The sequence below is a fragment of the Trachypithecus francoisi genome, unplaced genomic scaffold (genome assembly GCF_009764315.1).
Source record: "Trachypithecus francoisi isolate TF-2019V2 unplaced genomic scaffold, Tfra_2.0 Lachesis_group13, whole genome shotgun sequence".
NCBI classification, from domain to species: domain Eukaryota; kingdom Metazoa; phylum Chordata; class Mammalia; order Primates; family Cercopithecidae; genus Trachypithecus; species Trachypithecus francoisi.
In genome coordinates this window covers 67,396,686-67,420,018 of record NW_022681458.1, presented here as the reverse complement: position 1 = coordinate 67,420,018, position 23,333 = coordinate 67,396,686, and the positions used below count along the sequence as shown (strand labels likewise).

Sequence of the window (23,333 nt, the reverse complement as noted above, 5' to 3'; positions counted from 1 at the left end):
CCAAGCAGGCCCTGCAGACACAAGTAAGTTACATGAAGTGGCCCAAATGCCCATGGTTTCTCTCTCTTTGCCTGCACCTGTGGCCTCATGGGAAGTACCCTATGATCAGCTGAAGAGGAAGAGGAGGCCAGGTCCAGATTCACAGATGGTTCTGCACAATATGCAGGCACCATCTGAAAGTGGACAGCTGCAGCACTATGGCCCCTTCCTGGGACATCCCTGAAGGACACGGGTGAAGGGAAATCTTCTCAGTGGGCAGAACTTCAGGCAGTGCACCTGGCCATGCACTTTGCATAGAAGGAGAATGGCCAGACATGTGATTATATACTAATCCATGGGCTGTATCCCGTGGTTTGGCTGGATGGTCAGAGATTTGGAAGCACATGATTGGAAAATTGGTGACAAAGAAATCCTAGAAGAGGGTATGTTGATAGACCTCTCGTGTGGACAAAGGATGTGAAGATATTTTTGGCCCATGTAAATGCTCACCAAAATGATCTCTGCAGAGGAAGCCTTTAATAATCAGGTGGTTAGGATGACTTGTTCTGTGGATATTGTCAGCCTTTTTCCCCAGACACCCCTGACATGGTCCAGTGTGCTCATGAACAAGGTGGCCATGGTGGCAGGGAGGGAGGTTATGCATGGACTCAGCAACATGGACTTTCACTCACCAAAGTCAACCTGATTACAGTCACCCACTGAAAACCCAATCTGCCAGCATCAGAGACCAAAGATGAGCCCGAAGATGGCACTATTTTCTTTTTTTTGTTTTGTTTTGTTTTGTTGTTGTTGTTGTTGAAAAGATATATATATATATATATTTAGAATTAGGCAGCTGGACTCAGTTTAGATGATCCCAATTTTGTTGGCAACATCCAAAGCGTCGTAATCAGGAGCTAGTCGAACATATGCCTTTTTCTCTCCATCAGGCCGAATCAGGGTGTTGACCTTGGCCACATCCATGTCATAGAGCTTCTTCACAGCCTGTTTAATCTGGTGCTTGTTGGCTTTAACATCCACAATGAACACAAGTGTGTTGTTGTCTTCTATCTTCTTCATGGCAGACTCAGTGGTCAGCGGAAACTTGATGATAGCATAGTGGTCAAGCTTGTTTCTCCTGGGGGCGCTCTTCCGAGGATATTTGGGCTGCCTCCGGAGTCGCAGTGTCTTGGGCCGCCGGAAGGTGGGTGACGTGCGGATCTTCTTTTTTTTGTGGCTGTGGACACCTTTCAACACTGCTTTCTTGGCCTTTAAAGCCTTTGCTTTGGCTTCGGCTTTAGGAGGGGCAGGAGCTTCCTTCTTCACTTTCGGCGCCATCTTGTGAAAGGGGTGATGGCACTATTTTCTGAGTGATCAGTCAGCTATCTGGGGGCAACTTGACTACATTGGGCCTCTTCCATCATAGAAAGGGTAGCATTTTGTCTTTACTGGAATAGACACTTACCGAGTACTATAATACTGACACTTACTGGAATAGACACAAGGATATGGATTTGCCTTTCCTGCATGCAATGCTTCTGCCAAAACTACCATCTGTGGACTTATAGATGCCTTATCCATCATCATGATATTCCACACAGCATTGATTCTGACCAGGAAACTCACTTTGTAGGCAAAGACATGTGACAATGGGCTCATGCTTATTGAACTCACTGGTCTTATCATCTTCCCCATTATCCTGAATCAGCTGGCTTTATAGAACAATGGAATGGCCTTTTGACATTGCAGTTACAGCACCAGCTAAGCGACAGCATTTTGTAGGTCTGAGGCAAGATTCTCCAGAAGGCTGTATACGCTCTGAATCAGTGTCTAGCATGTGGTCCTGTTTCTCCCATAACCAGGATTCGTGGGCTCAGGAATCAAGGGGTGAAAATGGGAGTGACACCACTCATCATTATCCCTGGTGATCCACTAGTAAAATTTTTGCTTCCCGTTCGCACAACTTTATGCTCTGCTGGCCTAAAGTTCTTAGTTACAGAGGGAGGAATGCTTCCACCAGGAGACACAACCATGATTCCATTGAACTGGGAGTTCAGGCTGCCACCTGGCCACTTTGAGCTCCTTACGCCCTGAGTTGACAGGCTAAGAAGGGAGTTATGGTACAGACTGGGGTGATTAACCGGACTTCCAAAAGGAAATTGGGCTACTACTCCGCACTGCAGGTAAGGAAGAGTGTGTCTGGAATACAGGAGATCCCTTGGGGCATCTCTCAGCATTAGCATACCCTGTGATTAAGGTCAATGGGAAATTGCAACCCAATTCAGGCAGGACTGACTGCAAATGGCCCAGACCCTTCAGGAATGAAAGCGTGGGTCACCCCACAAGGAAAAGTGCCATGACCAGCTGAGGTGCTTGCCGGAGACAAAGGGAATACAGAATGGGTAGTGGAAGGAAGTAGTTACAAATACCAGCTATGACCACATAACCAGTTACAGAAATGAGGACCATGATTGTCATGAGTGTTTCCTCCCATTTGTTAAAAATACATTTGTATGTATATACATATACTAAGCAAATATCTTTGTTTTCATTCCTCTCTCTTATGTAGCATAAGATATTGACTTTATATCAGTATTGAAGTATTGTTAATTTTACATCATATGGGATCTCACGGGAGGAGTAAACATCAATCAAGGACTTGATCTCCTTTCTGGGGCAGGGCTTAATGCATTTTTGGTTGAATGCAGGATAGCTGTATCACGCTGGGTGAACTATTAACTTGTTATTGTCTTTATTTGGAGACCAAGTATGGTTTAAGGAGATGGGTATGGGTGCCAAGTTGACAAGGGGTGGGTTTGTGATGGTTAATTTTAGGTGTCGACTTGACAGGATTAAGGTATAGCTAGAGAACTGGTAAAACATCATCTCTGGGTGTATTTGTTTCCACAGGAGTCTGATGTGTCAGTCAGACTGAGTGGGGAAGATGTGTCCTCAATGTGGGTGGGCACCACCCAGTTGGCTGGGGGCCCAGATAGAACACAAAAAGGCAGGGGAAAGGCAAACTTGTGTCTCTCTTCTTGGAGTTGGGACACCCTCTTCCTCTTGCCCTTGGACATCAGAACTCCAGGCTCTCTGACTTTTGGACTCCAGGACTGAGACTGATGTTCCCTCTGGTTCTTGGGCCTTCAGCCTTGGACTGAGAATTATCCCATGGGCTTTCCTGGTTCTGAAGCCTTCAGATTTGGACTGAGCCATGCTACTGGAATCCCAGCTTGCAGACAACCTGTTGTGGGACTTTTTAGCCTCATAGATATATTTATGATTTCTCATATATATTATTTCTTTTCATCTTATAAACTTTAATCCATAATATAGTTTACTCTACAACTAGAAACTGTGATACACACACATATCTTATTGGCTTTGTGTTTCTGGAGAACCTTGACAAATACAGTTGGATTGTGGTGATTTGGAGGCCATCAACTAAGCCTGGCCTGTAGCTGCACAGTTTCTAGTTCTTGGGTAAACTATATTATGGATTAAAGTTTACAATATGAAAAGAAATCATTTTCTCTTCTACTTACTTCTTCAGAATTTTAGAAATGGTGATGTGTAATACATTTCTGGTTTCATTTATAGGACTTGAACCTCAAACATGATTGGAATAAGGGCTGGTAGCAGGGGGAAGGCAGGAATTTTAATTGGGAAGACAGAAAGATGGTTTTTTGCTGAGACTGAAATTCTTGAAAACACTGAGCAGAGTTACAGGATGGCCTAGATGGAGCCAAGGGTGGCTGGGAGAGCCAGTGAACAGATGAACTGACCCAGCCTGGAGTTGCTTTGGAATCTCAAAGTCTGGATTCAAATCTCAGTTCTTCAAGTTGAGCAAAGAACTTAACCTCCCTGAAATTCAATTTTCTCATTTGTAAAATAGGGACATTACACAATTTCCCTGAAATTTAGTTTTCTCATTTGTAAAATAGGGACATTCTAGGATTTTATGAAGGGTATGAGGATGAAGTAAACCCACACAGGCAAGACGATTTCCATAGTGCCTAGGCCCTACTGTTAGGACTTGTTTCCCTTCAGACCCTGATCAAGCCCAGGTGCCATATGAGACGGGCAAACCTTCTCTGACTTCTCAGGTCTAGAAATCTGCTTTAAAATATGGAATTTTTGTCAAGGTCAGTGGCTCACACCTATAATCCCAGCACTTTGGGAGGCCAAGGGGGGCAGATCACTTGAGCCCAGGAGTTTGAGACCAGCCTAGGCAACATGGCAAAACCCTGTCTCTGCAAAAAATACAAAAGTTAGTTGGGTGTGGTGATGTGCACCTGTAGAATCACCTGAATCTGGCAAGTGGAGGCTGCAGTGAGAGATGGGGCCACTGCACTCTAGCCTGGGTGATAGGAGTAAGACCCTTTCTCAAAAAACAATCAAACAAACAAAAAAACCCATGGATTTTTGATGCCGTTTGCATTTTAGTTTATTTCATTTCTACTGCTTCCGCTCTCTCTGAATCAAATGCCTTATCTCTTTAGGACTGGTAGATGGAGTTTTCTTAGTAGGTAAAAAACTGACTGTTAAGCAAAGGATACACTACATTTAAAAAAGAACATCAGCAACTCCCTAGTGGTCTCGTGGTTAGACAAAATAAGTAAACACATAAATATAACAGCAATGACAACGCAACAGAAAACCTCAGTTATCCTGGGAAAAACTCTTCCAGACACTAGAAATGAACACTTTTTTTAGTGATTAGTTTCATTTACTAAAGAGGGTTCGCTCTTCAGGGAGACAGCAGAACTAAAGGGAGAAGTAATGTGAAAACACTTCAAGGCTATAAACTTACATAAAGGTAAATCTTATCGGTAATAAGTACAGAAGATTACACGTTTGATAAGTGCGAGTGTAGCAAGCAGACAAATCTTCCTCTCCTGCCCTTCTTTGCTCTGGTAGGTTCTGGGGCAGAGCTAGGCTCAGCTCACTTTCTGCTCATCCTTGCTGATTTAATTCAATGAGTCGACCTGCAAACACGGCTAGAGTTCCGATGATGCAGACGAGCATGAAGACTCCGAGGAGAATGTGGTCCATCACCATTGCAACGTACTTCCACTCCTCCGCCGCCTGGGAGAGAGGAAAATGTTAGACAGAGTCTCCCTCAGGTGGTTTCTGGACTCACAACGTTTGTGCTTTGCATCATCTAAGGGCCCTTTAATTTGTAGATCTCTAAGTCCTGCCATCCCTTGGCTGACATTATCTTTATTTTTTGAATAGATTATTTACAAAGTGATAACTTACTAAGGTGGTCTAGAGGTGGTCACCAGGGTTCATCTCAGGTCAGTAGCTGCCTGTTGTATGCCACCTACTTGTCAAGTCAAACTCACCATCTGTGCTTATGCATTTGGCCATTGAAACCCAGAGGTGTGGATTTCAAGCCACAAAGCTTACATTGTTAGACTCCTGGTCTGACTTCATGGTCTCTGCGATGTACTTGATGCCCTCGATGGCACTTTTCACCTCCGGGTGTTTGATCAGGGGAGAGTGGAAGCCCATGGGTGGAGGCCCTGGCTTTCCAGAAATGTCGGAGATATCAATGTCTTCTGTAAAAATCTTTTTGTCTTGCTTTTCTCTAGATGGTCTTTTCATTGTGGAGAAAAACATGATATTTGGGATAGTGTCGATAAAAACCTAATATAGAAAAGAAATCCATGCATGAGAATTATTGTCCACGAGGAAAGTATAAAACTCTGTCTTTGAACTATCAATGTGATTTGGGGCAGGTCATTCAGTTTTTCTGGGCTTCAGTCTTCTTGTCCTTAAAACAAAAGAACTATACTAGATTTTTTCCAAGATCCCTCTGTATCCTGGGTCCTGTGAAATGGCTATGGTTAACAGTGATGATTCTGTAATGTGAGAAGTTCGCCACCGGAGGGAGCCCATGTGCAGTCATCGACCTGGGGCCACCAATGAGCTTAAAAGCTTCAGGATCCCCTACAGGTATGGAAACTGCCTTAGCAATGTGTCACCCGGATCAAATGGTTAAAGAAGGGGCCCCTCCACTTCAAATGTATCCCACAAAACAGCTAGACTGTTTTCTTCTGTTTCCTGTTCCTGAAGAACCTGCAGTACAGGTATTGCCAGGAGCCATCTAACAGCCTTTACAGAGACAGGGACTCTTTCTTTCCTCTTAAAAGAGGACATTGTGAGCAGTAGCTTCTTTTGTCAATTCCTGACAAATATTTTACATTCTGCACAAAACATCCTGGACTTTAAGCAGTAGCTTCTTTTGTCAATTCCTGACAAATATTTTACATTCTGCACAAAAGATCCTGGACTTCAGTGTCTCTGTTAAGTTTTGTCAAAGAAATACATATTTGAAATGTTAAATTTTTAAATTCAGTAACGTAAATATTTGAGAGCAAATCCTTCACTAAAAGTCACCTTTTGACCCTCTCTCATCAGGAACCCCCCCATCTCTAGCCCTCATTCTATTCTCAACAGATTATTTCACCAGCAAAAAATCAGCCAGTCTGTTCACAAATTGGAAAACATACAAAAGAAATCTCGAGAATTTCATGGCATTTCAATAAAAAGAGCCGTTTGTTGATCTTCTCTAATTAAAGAGATTCTTTAAACTTGAATTTGAAATGAGCTTTGTTAATTCTGTTTTTCTTTTCTCTCTGGGAAGGCTACAGGAGTTATTTATTCCTAAAAAGAGGCCAAAGAAAGTTCCTTCCAAAAATTCTAAAGCCCAGAGAGAACTCACTTTCTGCCAGGCGCAGTGGCTCACACCTGTAATCCCAGCACTTTGGGAGGCCGAGGTGGGCAGATTACAAGGTCAGGAGATCGAGACCATCCTGGCCAGCACAGTGAAACCCCCATCTCTACTAAAAATACAAAAATTAGCCGGGCCTGGTGGCGAACGCCTGTAGTCCCAGCTACTCGGGAGGCTGAGGCAGGAGAATGGCATGAACCCAGGAGGCAGAGCTTGCAGTGAGCGAGATCGCGCCACTGCACTCCAGCCTGGGTGACAGAGCGAGACTCCGTCTCAAAAAAAAAAAAAAAAAAAGAACTCAGTTGCTAAATAGCCCCAGGTATTAGCTGGAAACCCATTGGTTCCTCGAAGGGGAGGCCTGTAGATGTGCCCCCGTGTGGAGTCTGCAAGGGCCTCCCCACTCACCTTCCGCACCCAGTCGGGCATGACATGGGTGCTGGGTGAGCGGTGGTGTGTGTTGATGACGATGACGGTGATGATGATGGAGGCAATGACGAACACCATGGTGAAGAGCATGTATTTTCCAATCAAGGGTACAGCACTGGATGTGGAGGGGATCAGCTCCACGATGACCAGAAGGAACACAGTCAAAGACAGTAAGACAGAGATGCTCAGAGTCATCTTCTCCCCTGGAAAGACAAAAAAAAAAAAAAAAAATCCCACAACCACCTATCTGGGTTGGGCTGCAGTGTTCCTCCACCCTACCATTTCTATGTGGAAGTCCTGAGTCCTGGGACCTCAGAATGTGACTCTATTTGAAGACAGTTACTTTAAGGAGGTAATTAAATGAAAATGACGTGATATGGGGTAGTGAGTAATCAAGTATGACCGGTGTCCTTATTAGGAGAGGAATTAGGACACAGATGCGTGGACGGAAGGCCATGGGACACAGGAAGAAGATGGCCATTACAAACCACGGAGAGAGGCCTCACAAGAAACCAACTCTGCTGGCATCTTGATCTTGGAATTCTAGTCTCCAGAACTGTGAGAAATTACATTTCTGTTATCTAAGCCTCCCAGTCTGTGGTGTTTTGTGTGGCAGCCCAAGCAAACTCATTCACTGAAACCCAAGGGTAAGAGGAATGTGACCGACATGTTCTCAAAGCATTATGCTGGGAAATCTCAAAGTATTTTTTTCTGCAGAATTTCCTGTGTAACCTCCATACATTAACTTTTCTGACAGCAGCCAGTGGCAAGCATTTCCAGTAGAGGCTGCCAAGCAGAAAATGGAACAATATTTCATCTCATGCTCCAGATTTCTGATCCTTGGTGGAACCCAGGAAACTGAAAGGAGTTCTGGGTGGAAAAGCTGGACTCGGTGTGGCATTTCCCTCCTGCAGCAGGATGCATTAAACCTCATAAAAGTGAACCACCCCTGGCCTACTTATTACCCAGCAGATGAATGGGCAGCCTGGAAGTACACGTTTCTCTCTGTTATTAAGGGAGCAAGCTGTAAGACCAAAACCCAAGAAAAGGACAAAATCTGTGCTCGCTTCGGCAGCACATATACTAAAATTGGAACGATACAGAGAAGATTAGCATGGCCCCTGCGCAAGGATGACACGCAAATTCGTGAAGCGTTCCATATTTAAAAAAAAAAAAAAAAAAAAAAGAAAAGGACAAAATCTGAAAGGCTAAGGAGTTCTCCTTGGCGTCCTGAGTGATCTTCTGATACAGTGGTTTCACACCACTCACGGTCTCATTTTCATGTAAGAGGAAGTTTGTCTTCTCACTTATTTCTTGTTTTGTTTGTTTTGTTTTGCATACTAATGGAGCAGGGATTTCCCCAGCCCCTACCTTTTTTCTGCAGACCCTTTGATCTCAGGAGGGTTTTGACTGGGCAAACTTGGCAGCAGGAGGGTCAAGGGCCGAATGGCACTGAGGTATTTTTGTGAGGCTTGATCTCACAAATGAATATTTGTTGAACAAATATTCATTGAGTAAATGAAAAATCTTTTACTAGATGCAGCAGAAAAGCTCTGGGAGGGACTTTCTCTGGGCTGGCCTTGCTGTTGGTGCTGCTGGAAACCCTTGTGTTACCCTGCTTTCAATGATGAAGCTTTCCCCTACTGGCTGCTTCCAGATTCTAGAATATGTATAGAAGATGTATGTATGTATAGGATACAGCGTGGATGCAAACAAGAAATTGTCAATTCTACCTGGTGGGTAGGAAAACCTTTCCAAGTGAAAAAGAAGACAATTACAAAGACAAAATATTTGTTCGCTTGTATAAAATTTCTTGATTAATAATAATTATAATAATAATAGCCGACATTTATCATCAAGCATAATCTTTGTCCTAAGTGCTTTTCTTTTTACTTTCTTTCTTTCTTTTTTTTTTTTGTGAGGGAGTCTCACTCTGTTGCCCAGGCTGGAGTTCAGCAGTGCCATCTCGGCTCACTGCAACCTCCGCCTCCAGGATTCAAGTGATTCTCCTGCCTCAGCCTGCCAAGTAACTGGGATTACAGGCATGTGCCACCACACCTGGCTAATTGTTTGTGTTTTTAATAGAGATGGGGTTTCACCATGTTGGCCAGGCTGGTCTCAAACTCCTGACCTCAAGTGATCCATCCGCCTCAGCCTCCCAAAGTGCTGGGATTACAGGTGTGAGCCACTGCATCTGGCCCCTAAGTGCTTTTCAAGTGCAAATCATTTAATGTTTATAGAGACTCTTGTTAGTTCCTATAACGCCCCGACAGTGTTTTTATTTATTTATTTATTTATTTATTTTTATTTTTATTTTTCGAGATGGAGTCTCGCTCTGTTGCCCAGGCTGGAGTGCAGTGGTCGGATCTCAGCTCACTGCAAGCTCCGCCTCCCGGGTTTACGCCATTCTCCTGCCTCAGCCTCCCGAGTAGCTGGGACTATAGGCGTCCGCCACCTCGCCCGGCTAGTTTTTTGTATTTTTTAGTAGAGACGGGGTTTCACCGTGTTAGCCAGGATGGTCTCGATCTCCTGACCTCGTGATCCGCCCGTCTCGGCCTCCCAAAGTGCTGTGATTACAGGCTTGAGCCATCACGCCCGGCCAGTGTTTTTATTTTTAAAAGTTTCATTTGAGGGCCTGGTGCAGTGGCTCATGCTTGTAATCCTAACACCTTGGGAGGCCAAGGCAAGGGGGTATCACTCGAGGTCGGGAGTTTGAGACTAGCCTGGGCAACATAGCAAGACTCCATCTCTATTTATTTATTTTTTTAATGTAAAAAGTTGCATTTGATTAGAAAGTTGAAAAAATTGTGTTTGCGATAATTTGTTTAAAAACGAGTGCAGGGCAGGCACAGTGGCTCACACCTGTAATCCCAGCACTTTGGGAGGCCGAGGTGGGCACATCATTTGAGCCCAGGAGTTCAAGACTGGCCTCGGCAACATGGTGCAACGCCGTTTCTACAAAAAATACAAAAATTAGCCAAGTGTGATGGTACATGCCCTTAGTCCCAGCAACTCAGGAGGCTGAGGTGAAAGGATCACTTGGGCTTAGGAGGTTGAGGCTGCAGTGAGCCGTGATCACGCCACTGTACTCCAGCCTGGGCAACAGAGTGAGACCCAGTCTCAAAACAAAAACAAAAACAAAGCCCCGAATGCAGTCACTGGAACATGCACTCTGTGGGGTGAGGCACTTTCTGTCTTATTCTCTACGGTCTGTCTGCCACATAATATTTGTTCAACAAATATTCATTGAGTAAATGAATAATCTTTTTTCCTAGTTGGCAGGTTGGATTTAAAGTTTGTGGGTGTTTTTTAAAGTCATTTTGACAAAAATTGCTACCTGTCATAAGCTTGAGGTCTGTCTGTAGCATCTTTCTTTTTCCAAACTTGTCTGCCGTAAATTGTTTATGAATAGTGACTTGCTGGCAGGCAGATGGGTACCTTTTCCTCCTTTCTGGTAGATTGTTGTTGTTTGATAAAATTATGTCAAAGATATGATTACTCAGTAGGAGGTGAGTAAGTTGTCTAGGCTGATATGTGAGAAAGAATAGCCACTTGGGAAGTAAGGTCTTGTGTGTGAAGATGCCGCCATCTGGAAATAGATTCTGCATATCTCTATATGCAGAATTTTCAAGTGGTGAGCAGCGGGTAAAGCATCAAGACCAGGATTAGTCAGTATATAGAAAGTAACTTCATCATGGAAGTGGCATGAGAAGTGTCAGGGATCACACGCCTTACCCAGCACATTTCTGGGCACACAGTTGGTATTCAGCAAATAGGTATTGGTGGTTAATGTACTTTAACCAGCCTGAGCTACAACGTGCATCTTGAGGGTCATGTTCAACTCCCTGCCGCTCTGGATGTCTGCCCCAGCTGTGAGCTCCACTCACAGTGACTCTCACCACTGCACACACCCACTCAGCAAATGCACCCTCCTAATGATGATGGTTCGGGTCGATCTGCCTGTTTGTTAGCACATGATTATTTCTGGCTTTCCCCAAAATAGCAGCACGAGACCCATCAGCGTCAGCAGCAGCCGTCATGGCAACCGCACCCACCTGAGTCTGTGGGCAGGTAGAATACCAGGCCAGTTAAGAAGGAGAAGAGCAGGCAGGGGATGATGACATTGACGATGAAGTAGAGGGGCAGGCGCTGCATGACGAAGTGGTAGGTGATGTCCAGGTAGGGGGTGTTGGGGCAGCAGGAATAGAACACCCAGTGCTTCCAGCCTCGGGACTCCTTGATCACCCACTCTCCGCTTTCCATGAAGTTGCTCAGGTCTGGCTGGTCGCTTTCCTGAGAAAGGAAATGAGGTTTCGAAATCCCAGGTGGGTCACCCTAATGAGGGGCAGCATTTTGTAATCAGCAGTGACAAGGCCACAGATTCCAGCTCTGTGGGTCACACACCCATGAGGGACTCTGGGGCACTACTGCTTTGAGGTCTTAGATTCCTTTCCTGTAACATAAGGGGGTTTGGGCTAGTAGCATTCTCCATTTTGGCTACACATTCAAGTCACCTGGGAGCTTTAAAACATATTGATGCCCTACCGCCAGCCCAGGCCCATTACATCAAAATTCTTGAGACTGAGCCTGGGCGTAACAAATTAATTTAAGCTCCCATTTTGTTCTCCCTTGCCAAACAACTCAAACCATCAAACTGGATGATTCCTAAGTTCTAACTGGTACTGAGAGCCTATGATTTTCCAAGGAAAAGTTGGAGACCCGAATCACGCTTTTCCTGAAACCACCCTTATCATATGTGGCCACCACCTACCGGGTTGATGGCCACGACAGAGCCGTCATAGGTCCAGGTACCCAGCTTCATGCTGCAGTTCTGTTCATCAAAGGGAAAGTGGGTGACGATGATCTCACAGTAGCTTTTAAAGATGGCTGGAGGTGTCCATGTGATGTGGCCAGTGTGGTCCAGGAGCACTTTGGTGAACTTGACAATAGCAAAGTCACCATCTGCACTACAATTGGGATAAAAGGAAAATGGCTCCAAGTGACAGATGAGCATTCCATTTTGCTTGGGAATGTTAACAGGAGACAGCTGTTAATTATTCAGGTGCTAATTATAGAAGCTCTCTTTCGGGCAGTGTCACTTCTTATCTATTGCAATGTTTCCCAAATTTGATAATAAGAATCACTGGGGTGCTTGTTAAAAATACAGAGTCCTGCACACCCTCTAAGTAAACCCTGAATCTGAGTATCTGGGAAAGAATGTGGGAACCCATAGTTTTAAAGAAATAACAGGTAACGTGGGTCCACTGCATCCCAGATTATTTTTCCAGCCCTCAGGAGTATTCGTAATGTTAATCTTCATCTATTGCCTCCCTGATGTACTGTGTTGGGTAAAAAAAACCAGGAATTTTACATGAAAGCCCCTCCAGGGCTCATTACTGTGACAAGCAGGTTAGGGAAGGGGCCTCCTACTACTTTTGTTGTTTTGTTGTTGTTGTTGTTGTTGTTGTTGAGACAGAATCTCGCTTTGTTGCCCAGGCTGGAGTGCAATGGTGCAATCTTGGCTCACAGCAACCTCCACCTCCTGGGTTCAAGCAATTCTCCTGCCTCAGCCTCCCAGGTAGCTGAGATTATAGGCGCCTGCCACCACACCTGGCTAATTTTTTGTATTTTTAATAGAGACTGGGTTTCACCATGTTGACCAGGCTGGGCCTGAATTCCTGACCTCAAGTGATCCGCCTGCCTTGGCCTCTGAAAGTGCTAGGATTACAGGAGTGAGCCACTGTGCCTGACTGGCCTACTGCTTTTTAAAGAACGATTTAGAACTCTCTGGAGTGGAGTCACAAACTCAGATACCTCCAGGGCCAGACAAGTGAGGAATGAGTGCAGGGTGACACTGCTGAACAGACTGCCCCTCTCTCCTGTCAGGAAGGTGCCAGCTTGCAGTGTTCCCTGATGTGCTCATGTGGGAATGAAGGCCCAATCTTGCCGCCACATTTGGATTCTTCCTCAGAAGCTGGAAACCTAGTTTTTTTTGTTTTTTGTTTTTTGTTTTTTTTTTTTTTTTTTTTTGAGACAGAGTCTCACTCTGTCACCCAGGCTGGAGTGCAGTGGCGTGATCTCGGCTCACTGCAAGCTCCACCTCCCGGGTTCCCGCCATTTTCTTGCCTCAGCCCCCCAGAGTTTAAGGTTGCAATGAGCTATGATCACACCACAACACTCCAGCCTGAGCAACTGAGGAGAGACCTTGTCTCAAAAAAAATTCTGGAAGTTTCAATGTTGGATTTTTCTAGAGAGGCTAAAAAATAGATTTTAATGTGATATTTCTTGGTTTTCAAATGTCGGCAATGATTTATTATTTTTAAAAATACAGACACCATGGGAGGTTCTAAGAAAAAAAATAAGCCACTTCTGCTGGCCTTATTCAGTGGACAACTTACTCTTTCCGCAAACAACAGTCTGTGTTCAACGGATTTAGCAGAGGGCAGGGTGTTAGAATAGGTGTTGAATGGGCGGGATGGAGTCTGTCTCAGTGGGATTTCAGGGACATCATGGCATATGTTGGTCCCTCATGTCATAAATCAAGAGGTTTTCTTCCCATTGGTTTTTCCTTGGGACTGAAGTGGGCTCTTTACCTGGAAAACTGTGTGGCATTGGACCCACCCAAAGCAACCCCAAAGGGTAGAGTCATAGGATTGTCTTAGTCTCTCCCAATAAGCAAGTAAAAGAGAGTTCTCTCCTCACCAGGGTGTTCCTGAGTGAGTTTGGCAAAAGAACCAAAGGATTTTACTGGCTCTTCTCAGATTCCTACTGAAAAAGAAACTGAAAGATATTTTATCAGCCCATTTGTCCAAAAAGGTTACACAAATGATCGAATAATTTGGCTCAAACTTGAACCCCAAGTATAATTGGACAACTTGTCCAATGTGGCAGAAAATCGAAGCTTGAAAGGGCCTGCCTTAAAGGGTATCATTTTCATCCACTAGCCCTGTCACCTTCCCTGAGTCTGCTAGGACACACAGCTTGTGGACCCCCAACACATGTTGTATAATGTCAGACCATAAATCCTCCGGGCCGGTGTCGCATGCTTCTGCCGGGGAAGGATGCTTTTTGAAAACGAGCATTTTCTGACAAATGAAGGGCGTATGCTAATGAAGGTGTCATTAGACTAGAACGTCTTGAATAATATTATAATTTCACAACATGCAGTCTGTCATGGGGCCCAGTGGACGGGCAGTGAAGGCATCCCAGGCCAACAGCAGCAGTGGGTGTCAGGAAGGCGTTCAGGATGTGATGAGTAACAACCCCAGTAGGCTCAGAAATATTTGGTAGGGAGGACACTGGATTCCAAGGAACTCAGTGACAGGGCATTTGGGTGCCTTGGAAAGTTGCCACACGTGCTTCAGGGGCTCTCAGGGATCAAATGTCCCCCACGCTCAGCCTGGATTCAATTTGGCTGCAGTAATCCTTTCTCTTTAAATCATGAGACACCGTATGGCATCCCTAGCCCATCAACTTGGCTCTTGGTTTAGAGTGATTTATTTTTTTAATTTTCTAGAGACGTTGTCTTGCTGTGTTGCCCAGGCTGATCTCAAACTCCTGGCCTCAAGCAATCCTCCCACCTTGGCCTCCCGAAGTGCTGAGTTTATAGGTGTGAGCCACCATCCTGGGTGATTTAATATTAGCAGTGGTGAGAAGCATTCCGAGCACGCAGCCCTTCCATTAGGGCACTTTACTCCACCTGCCCCAGGAGCGCCCTCCACCGCCCATGCAGTTTGCTCACTTGTTATAGAGAACAAGGTCTGGGCGCCAGATCTTTTCTGAAGGAATGTGAATTTTTTTCACACCGCCATAGTCATCTGGATTCCATTTTAGGTTGTAATCCACCCATTGCTAGAAACAAAGACATACAACTAATTAAATAGTCAAAAACAGGAGATTATTAGATTTATTTTTAAAATCTAAGATTATCAAGAGCCCTGATGTGCATGGGAATTCAGTATTGACAGAAATTGTGCTTCCATAAGAAAAGCTGGATTCAGAATTCAGCTTTCACTTCAGTAAATAAGAACAGCAAACAGCACTGATGACATGCTCACACTGTTTCAACCACCTTACCTATATTAACTCACTTAGTCCTCACAACAATCCCATGAGGGGAGGGTGATTACTGACCTCATTCTACAGATGAGAAAACAAAGGAACCCCCCAAGTCACACAGCTGGGAGGTGGCAGATCTACCATGTCACCCTGTCCAGGAAAGGAGAAAGATCCTAGTGTGAACATTTTCCTCAAGCAGGCAGCATCATTTTTAAAAAGTACCATATATTTTTCTACATTATAAAAGTAATGGCTGGGCGTGGTGGCTCATGCCTGTAATCCCAGCACTTTGGGAGGCTGAGGCGGGTGGATCACCTGAGGTCAGGAGTTCGAGACCAGCCTGGCCAACATGGTGAAACCTCATCTCTACTAAAAATACAAAAATTGGCCAGACGTGGTGGTGGACACCTGTAATCCCATCTACTTGGGAGGCTGAAGCAGGAGAATTGCTTGAACCTGGGAGGCAGAGGTTGCGATGAGCCGAGATCGTGCCATTGCACTCTGCCCTGGGCGACAGAGTGACACTCTGTCTCAAAAGAAAAGTAATACAGGTTGAGGATCCCAAATCTGCAATCTGAAATGCTCCAAAATCCAAAACTTTTTGAGCACCAACATGACACTCAAGGAAATGTTCATTGCAGAATTTTGAATTTCAGATTTTCAGATTTGGGATGTTTAACTGGTGAGTATATGCAAATATTTCAAAATTAAAAAAAAATCCAAAATCTGAAACACTTCTGGTCCCAAGCATTTTGGGAAAGGGGTACTCCACCTCTATGTGCCCATTGCAGCAAAGCTGGAAAGCACAATGCTATGGGTTCAGTTGTGTCCCCCTAAAATTCATGCTGAAGCCCTAACTCCCAGTATTTCAGAATGTGACCTAATTTGGAGATAGGTTCTTTACAGAGGTAATTATGTTAAAATGAAGTCATTAAAATAGATTCGCATTCAATATGACTGGTGTCTTCATAGAAAGGGGGAATTTAAAGATATATGTATTTAAATATACATATATATCATACGTATATGTATCACATACACAAGAAGAACGCCATCTGAACATGAAGACAGTCATCTACAAGCTGAGGAGAGAGGCCTAGGACAGATTCTTCCTCACAGCCCTCAGAAGGGAGCAACCCTGCCAATACCTAGACTTTGGACTTCTATCTTCCAGAACTATGAGATGATAAATTTCTGTTGTTTAAGCCACCCAGTTATGGCAGCCCTAGCCAACTAATACACACAGAAAAAGCCCTAAAGTTTAAAAAAAAAAAAAAAAAAAAAGCAAAACCGAAACCAAACAGGATCCATGCTTTTACCATCTCAAAATATCTCCTTTCAACATTTTGGTATATATCCCTGTTACCCAGATTGATTTCCTCTGGGCCCAGGTTTAATTTCAAGTGAATGAAAGTGACATATATGCGATTATCTGTCTAAGTTACCTGTTTCAGACGCACATTGGTTGTCACGATCTGATTTACTTCATCCTGGAAAAATAATAAGGCATTTTTTGGGGGGAGAGAGGGGACCCAGGGGAGGAAACCCAGGGGTGAGAGGTCTGGGTGTGTGGGCAGCCCCCAGTGCTCTTGTCTCACCACATTGATGAGCTGTATCAGCTGCAGGCCCACGGTGACCTCCACGACCTGGTGGTGGTCTTCCACTGGCCGCACCACGCTGCTGTAGTCTTTAAATAGCTTTGCCACCAAACGAGTCTCATGTTCGGAGCCCAGGACGAGGCCAGCTGAGACAGCAGATGACACCCACACTGTCAGATTCTGCTCCCCAACCTCCAAACACATGAACATGAGGAACTGAGGCATGAGGTCATGCCTCAGTTCCTTCTAATGGAAGGCACACAGCCCTCCTTGTTGAAAGGCTCCCAAATGCAGCTGTTATTGCCTTAAGTTTTTTTCCAATTACAGTTGCTGGTGCAGTCCCTTACCCGGTGACAGTGGGGTATGCCAGATAATCACAACACTTGTACTTTGGACAGGTGACAATCCTTAATACAGCCTGGCTGAATCAAGTTTGCCAGGTACACACACACACACACACACACACACACACGCACAGGCACAGGCACACACACACATGAAAGAAAGCCCACAAAAAAGCCAATCTCAGTGTTTCAGAGCAATGTAATGAAATCTTGGACTGGCTGCGTCAGATCTCATGATGCCATGAACAGCCAAAATTGATGCTGGTTCAAACCCTCTAGAGTGGCCATAATTAATAAGTGGAAAATAACTAGGGTTGGGAAGGTTGCAGAGAAACTGGAACCTCATATGTTGCTGGTGGGAATGTAAAATGGCAGTTCCTCAACAAGTTAAACACAGTTACCATACGATCCAGCAATTCCACTCCTGGGTCCACACCCAAAAGAAGAGCAGCATGATTTACCATAGCCAAGGGGTGAAAACAACTCAAGTGTCCATCAACAGGTAAATGGATGGACAAATTAATGGTATACATATGAACTATTAGTCAGACATGAAAAAGGAATAAAGGAATGAGGTACTGACACATGCTACAACATGGATGGAGCTTGGAAACATTTTGCTAAGTGAAAGAAGCCAGACATAATGTGGCAAATATTGTATGATTTCATCTACATGAAGTATCCAGAATAGGTAAATCCATACAGAGAGAAAGCAGAGCAGGAGTTACCAGGGACTGAGGGGAGAGAAGGATGGGGTGAGACTCCTTAATGTGCATGATGTTTCCCTTTGGGGTGATGAAAACGTTCTGAAAATAGATAGTGGTGATGGTCATATAACATGTGAATGTACTTAATGCCACTGAATTGTATACTTTAAAGTAGTTAAAATGGTAAATTTTATGAAATGGGTATTTTACCACGATTTTTAAAAATACCACTGCTGGCAGGTACACATCCTAGTTAAGTTGTTAAAGTAGAGTGAAAACTGTGCTTTGCTGACCTGGGTTTGGGGTTCCTAGTTGGAACATGTGCGATTCCAAGGAATCTTTACTCCATTTCCTTCAGGATAGAGAGCAATATCATCTAATACTCTCAGAACCCATGGCCCCCTTTTCTATCTACAGCTCTTTTCAATCTTCATCAGCCTCAGATGAAGCAGGCGGGCAGACATCCTCACCTGAGATTCAGGGAGGTTGGACCACTTGTCCAAGGTCATGTGACCAGTAAGGGCAAAGCTCGGATTAGAATCCTGTCATTCTGCGCTGAGCTCCTGCACTAACTCTTGATACTAACAGTGTGTTGTGAGCTGTCCTGGAAACTCACAACTGCAAGTGCCACTATTCCTAGGAGAAAATGTGTTCCAAATCCCAAGTGTCTTATGAAGGATCTTTGTAACTCAAGCCTTCCGTGCGTTGGGGACTGTGTGTTCAGAGCTGGGAGAGGAAGTAGACACATGATCCATTTGCCTTCATTCACGTAACCAGATCTCCCCTTTCCGCAAGTTATTGCTGAGGCTGCAGTGCAGTAGCGCAATCACAGCTCACTGCTGCCTTGATCTCCCAGGCTCAAGCAATCCTCCCACCTCAGCCTCCCCCAACCAAGCAGCTGGGACCCCATCTCTATAAAAAATACAAAAATTACCTGGGCGTGCACCACCACACCCAGCTAATTTTTGTATTTTTTGTAGAGACGGGGTTTTGCCACATTGTTCAGGCTGGTCTCAAACTCCTGAGCTCAAGCCATCCACCCACCTTGTCCTCCCAAAGTGCTGGGATTACAGGCAAGAGCCACCTCACGTGGCTAGTTTCACAAATTTTCTGAACCCAAAATGTTCCAAGGGCACTCAGTGTCCAACCATGCAGAGATTTCACATGACATTTCCCCAAAACCACCTGCATCTGAGGACTCTTGAAGGGAATATGTTGTTTGAAGATCCAGTTTTTGCAACCACCCCATTGAGCCCCTGGGACTTGATAATCCTTCTGTCCTCCATGCATTTTCTATCCTGGGCCTCATCCCTCCCACGGTGGGGTTGCAGACTGGAATGGATTACTGAGCGCCTTGGCCACTGAATTTGAAGCTGTTGCTTTGGCCTTGCCTTGGGCTACTTATTTTTAAATGACTGTTCACTCCAGTTTGACAGGAAGAACATATTAGAAAGCAGAGGACAGAGCAGATGGTCAGCATTATGTAGCAGGAGGACTACACAGAGCAACCCTATGGCCCACTAAGAGGAAGGGGAGGATGACAGAAGCAGGCATAATAGCATTTCAGCGACAGTCACGTCCTCCTCTCCCACTCTAGCTAATAACAAGGTGCCTGTTCCTTCCATAAGGAATTTGTAAGGAAGGAGGGCTTCATTTCTTAGATTGGTTCACTGGTATTCTTTTCTTTTTTCCTCCCCAAAGCAGGGTAGAGTGATAGAAAACTCACAGGACTCAAAGTCAGAACTCTATGATTCCCTTCCCAACTCCAATATGGCCTGGAGAGTTGAATTAGTTCTTCACGGATTCAGTGAATCACAGTAAATACTTTTGTAAAAAGGTAGGGCATAAATAAACAAATATGCAGATTAAATATTAAATAATGTCAAATCTCCCTTTTTAGCAAGAATATATTTGTAATCTTTATTCAGATGATGGTAACATTAATTTATTCATGAACTATTTATTGAGCATTTACTGTAAGCAAAGCATTGTTCTGGGAGCTTTGAGATATTCAAAAGTGAATCCTTCTTCCTACCCTCATGGAGATTGACATTTGTCATTTACGTAAATAACTGTGAACAAGTTGGAAAGTGATATGCCATAAGAAAGATGGCAATGAAGTGCTTGGGATTCCAGAGACAAAGAGAAGAAAAAGTTGAAGTGAAAAGTGCTGTATAAATAGAACAGAGATCATGCTGTGTTAAGCTAACACAGTAAAAGAGTCCCTGATATAAATAACAATTTTGTCCACAAAGGACTGACTCTAAGAAGGGCAACTCAACCACAATTTCAAAGTGTTCCTTTTGTACCACACTGGTTCAATTTGTATTTGTCTGTAGGAAATAGCTCCCCGGGCTGGTCAAAACAAAGTCTGAACTGTTACTAGTCCTTATTAGATCATTATTATCTTAACCTGATGCTGTATCTCTTGCTACCTTTGGCTAGTTCAGGCTGTGTTTTCTGACTGAATGTAATAAACCGAGTCTCCAACTGACCACATTCCAAAATGTATAAATTAAGTGACCTTGGGCAGGTCAGCTTTAGCTTCCTTGTAATAAAAAATTGAGGATGATGGACTGCCTGATCTAGCTCTAAATTTCTATAAAACACCCATGGAAATCAATGCCAGCAAACTCGAGATTTGCCCTAAATACATATCACATACTTCTTTAATAGCTAATCATGCATTTTTGGTTAGCAATAACCGAAATCCTAAGAGCTCTCTTAAGGATTTTTACATTAAAGCATATCATTTAAGAATTTTTCAGTGAGTGTCATTTTGCACACACACACACACACACACACACCAAGTCAGCTTTGATTGGACAGAGTCCAAATCCCACAGGATATAATTTATCTGAGTTTAGGCTCTTTCACTCAACTCTGCTATTGAAAAAAATTAATAATAAAGCTTTTTGCCTCTTGCCCAGAAGGCCTGTGTTTTTCAGAGCAATATTGGAAATGAAAAATCACAGGATGTCAGCCACCTTGTTTCTCAGTTGGGATGATATCACCGGTAAACTTTTATGTGAAGCAATCAGCAAACATCTCCTGTTTCCCTCTAGCGGAAGTCTGGGATTCAGGACGGTGTTTCAGCTGCTGTGTTAGGACACGTTCCAGAGTAGAATGCAGGTCAAATGCTGTGCAAGGTTTTATAGTTTCAATTCAAACCCAAACCTATATATAGTAACATCCTTTAAAAAAAAAAAAAAGTAGATAGGAATGCATTCATATGGAATTTCTTTTTTACTTCACAAATTCAAAAAAATTACAAAATACTTCTGTCTCTGTGGAGAGAGTTTAGTTATGATTATTAACTGGTTTCTATCTCTAGCACATGTAGCTGTCAATCAGTCCTCTTTATTATTAGAATTCTCCTGGGGCAGTAAAAGGACTTGTTAATTCCATTGTTTGTGATTATAAGGCACTGTTCTAAGTCTCTGTCGTTGTTTAAATATGAACCCCAGGACACTACCATGGTCCACAAGTGGTCCAGGTCCTACAAGTGGTGCAGAGTGTTCAGAGGGATGAGTTGGCTGCCAGGCATGATGGAGGGAGAGACGTGTGTGTGTACCTTGAAGTCTTTGATCAGGCAGTTTCTATTTTAATTAGATAACGCAAACTAAAAATCTTTATCCAAAAACTCAGTCAAGCTAACATCAGGAAGAAATTGACAGAGCAGCCTCTGGTTGGGGAGGATCTGCCGTTTTGTGGTCTCATCAAAGAAGCAAGACTTTGATTTGGGGGGCCTCCAGGACTTTAGCCTCAAAGAAGAGCCCTCCCCCATCCCCTGACCCCAGCACTTACCTGAGCAAAGGCTAAAGAGTAGGAGGAGAGGCCAGGGCTCCATGGGCCACCGGAGCTGGTGTGGACTAGGGCAGAGTGGTGGCCTGTACTTCTCACTGGCACTCTGACTGGGTGCTTGGCTGCTGGAGGGTTTGGAAAGCAAGTCGGCTCACTAGAGCTATTGTTTTACACCACCTGTTTGCGGGAGCGACAGCTGGGCTGCCCTCAGCCCTGGAGCCCAGGGAGTTACTGGCACTGTACAAATGTGCCTCGCTTTACACAATTGCTTACCCTTGACAAGCTGAGTATGAACTGCGTTATATTTTAAATACACCAGGAGTCAGATCTTAATGGGAAAAAAAAAAATGTATAGAAAGGAAGGAATTATTTTGAATGGTGAGCAAACCGCCTCCCTTTTGTGTAAACCAGAACCTCATCTCTGTGGGTTGATTTGATTAGGGACATTTGGTCTGAGTAGATAGTCAGCTGTTTGTCCTAAACCACAAAAATCCACATTCTGCAAACATGGCTTCAGTTTCATTTCCTCTGCTTCAGTGTTAGGCTGAGGGTGGCGGGGGCTTTTGTGACTGCCTGGATTTCAGAAGAGTGTAGCTGGTGTTGAGTCTGCTGCTGGAGAGCCCCCATGTTGATTGGGTTTGGTTTTTAACAAAGACAGCTTCTTCCATAAAACTGACTTTACTGGCCCCCAGAGTGGCTGTTCCAACCCCTGCCTCTGTATCAGGCAATACTTATCCCACACGAACCATTAGCTGGAGCAAATTGCCCACGTCCTGTGCACTGTGATTCAAGTGAAGAGTAATTATCGGGAAAAAGTGTCCCACCGCATCAGCAGTTGTTCCGGGTCCCTGCCTCCTTCCATCCATTCCTCTGCCCACTCTCTCACTCAGGGAAGCAAAGAGCAGAGTGGTTCAGCTTTTCAATTATCTTGCTTGAAAAACATCCTAAAAACCAGCAGTTAGTAATTTCTCAGTCTGAGAAGTATTGTTACCCGAGCTGCGCTTCTTTGCAGGGCATGAGGTGGGTTCACAGAAGGAGACAGTTATTTAAAAGTATCCTGCCTGTCCTTCCAGGCCTCCTTCCCACATGGAACTAGGTGAGAAAGGTCCTCTCACCTCAAGCCCAAGACAACATCCTGACAGATCCTCTCGTTCCAGTGGATCCAAACAAATCATTAGAGAAGGGGCTCGGAGGGTAGAGAAGAGAGCTGCAAGCTCATACTATTTATATTTTTTGTTTAAACTGTGGGAGATTAGTTAACTGTTTGCTAAAACAAATTTAGTTCTCTCCCTTCCATGGAATAGCCCTGTGAGAGAAATACAACCCCCACCCTCTGACCAGCCCCTTCCATCTAAATGGAGCCATGAGACTGACCTCTGGCCAGTGGCATGAGTGGAAAAATGTTCTCAGACTCACTCTCAGCCCTGCCCTTCTAGCTTTCTGACCGGCTAGAATGGACATGGTCCCCAGGGCAACCTTAGAAACCATGTTCTGAAGGTGTGTGTTGCTTTTGATATTCTGAATCCTTGAACGACTGCATGGAGGGGGACCCCCTACCCACCTGGTCACCACCCAGCACTATTTCAGTGAAAACAAAACATGTATTGTGTTGAACCATCAAAATCCTTGGGTTTATTTGTACAGCAGCTAGTGTTCCATAATTAATAAAACGTTTAGC

General features: G+C 44.3%; 2 protein-coding genes and 1 non-coding gene across 3 annotated transcripts; 1 reads left to right on the top strand and 2 right to left on the bottom strand.

Annotated features, from left to right (window-relative positions):
• Positions 1-793: 793 nt before the first annotated feature.
• On the bottom strand, positions 794-1,327 carry LOC117094837 (60S ribosomal protein L23a-like). The gene has a single exon (XM_033231071.1). It carries the CDS (start codon positions 1,315-1,317, stop codon positions 847-849), a length of 471 nt encoding a protein of 156 aa, XP_033086962.1. The 5' UTR covers positions 1,318-1,327; the 3' UTR covers positions 794-846.
• Positions 1,328-4,408: 3,081 nt separating this feature from the next.
• On the bottom strand, positions 4,409-21,794 carry CHRNA1 (cholinergic receptor nicotinic alpha 1 subunit). The gene is made up of 9 exons (XM_033231070.1): positions 21,659-21,794; positions 16,801-16,946; positions 16,648-16,692; positions 14,886-14,995; positions 11,916-12,111; positions 11,200-11,437; positions 7,124-7,347; positions 5,392-5,631; positions 4,409-5,067 (listed from the first exon to the last, which is right to left on the bottom strand). The coding sequence occupies exons 1-9, from the start codon at positions 21,699-21,701 to the stop codon at positions 4,936-4,938; spliced, it is 1,374 nt and encodes a 457-aa protein (XP_033086961.1). The 5' UTR covers positions 21,702-21,794; the 3' UTR covers positions 4,409-4,935.
• LOC117095572 lies at positions 8,204-8,310 on the top strand. Its single transcript, XR_004442089.1, has one exon. It is a non-coding gene; the product is annotated as a U6 spliceosomal RNA (small nuclear RNA).
• Positions 21,795-23,333: the final 1,539 nt, after the last annotated feature.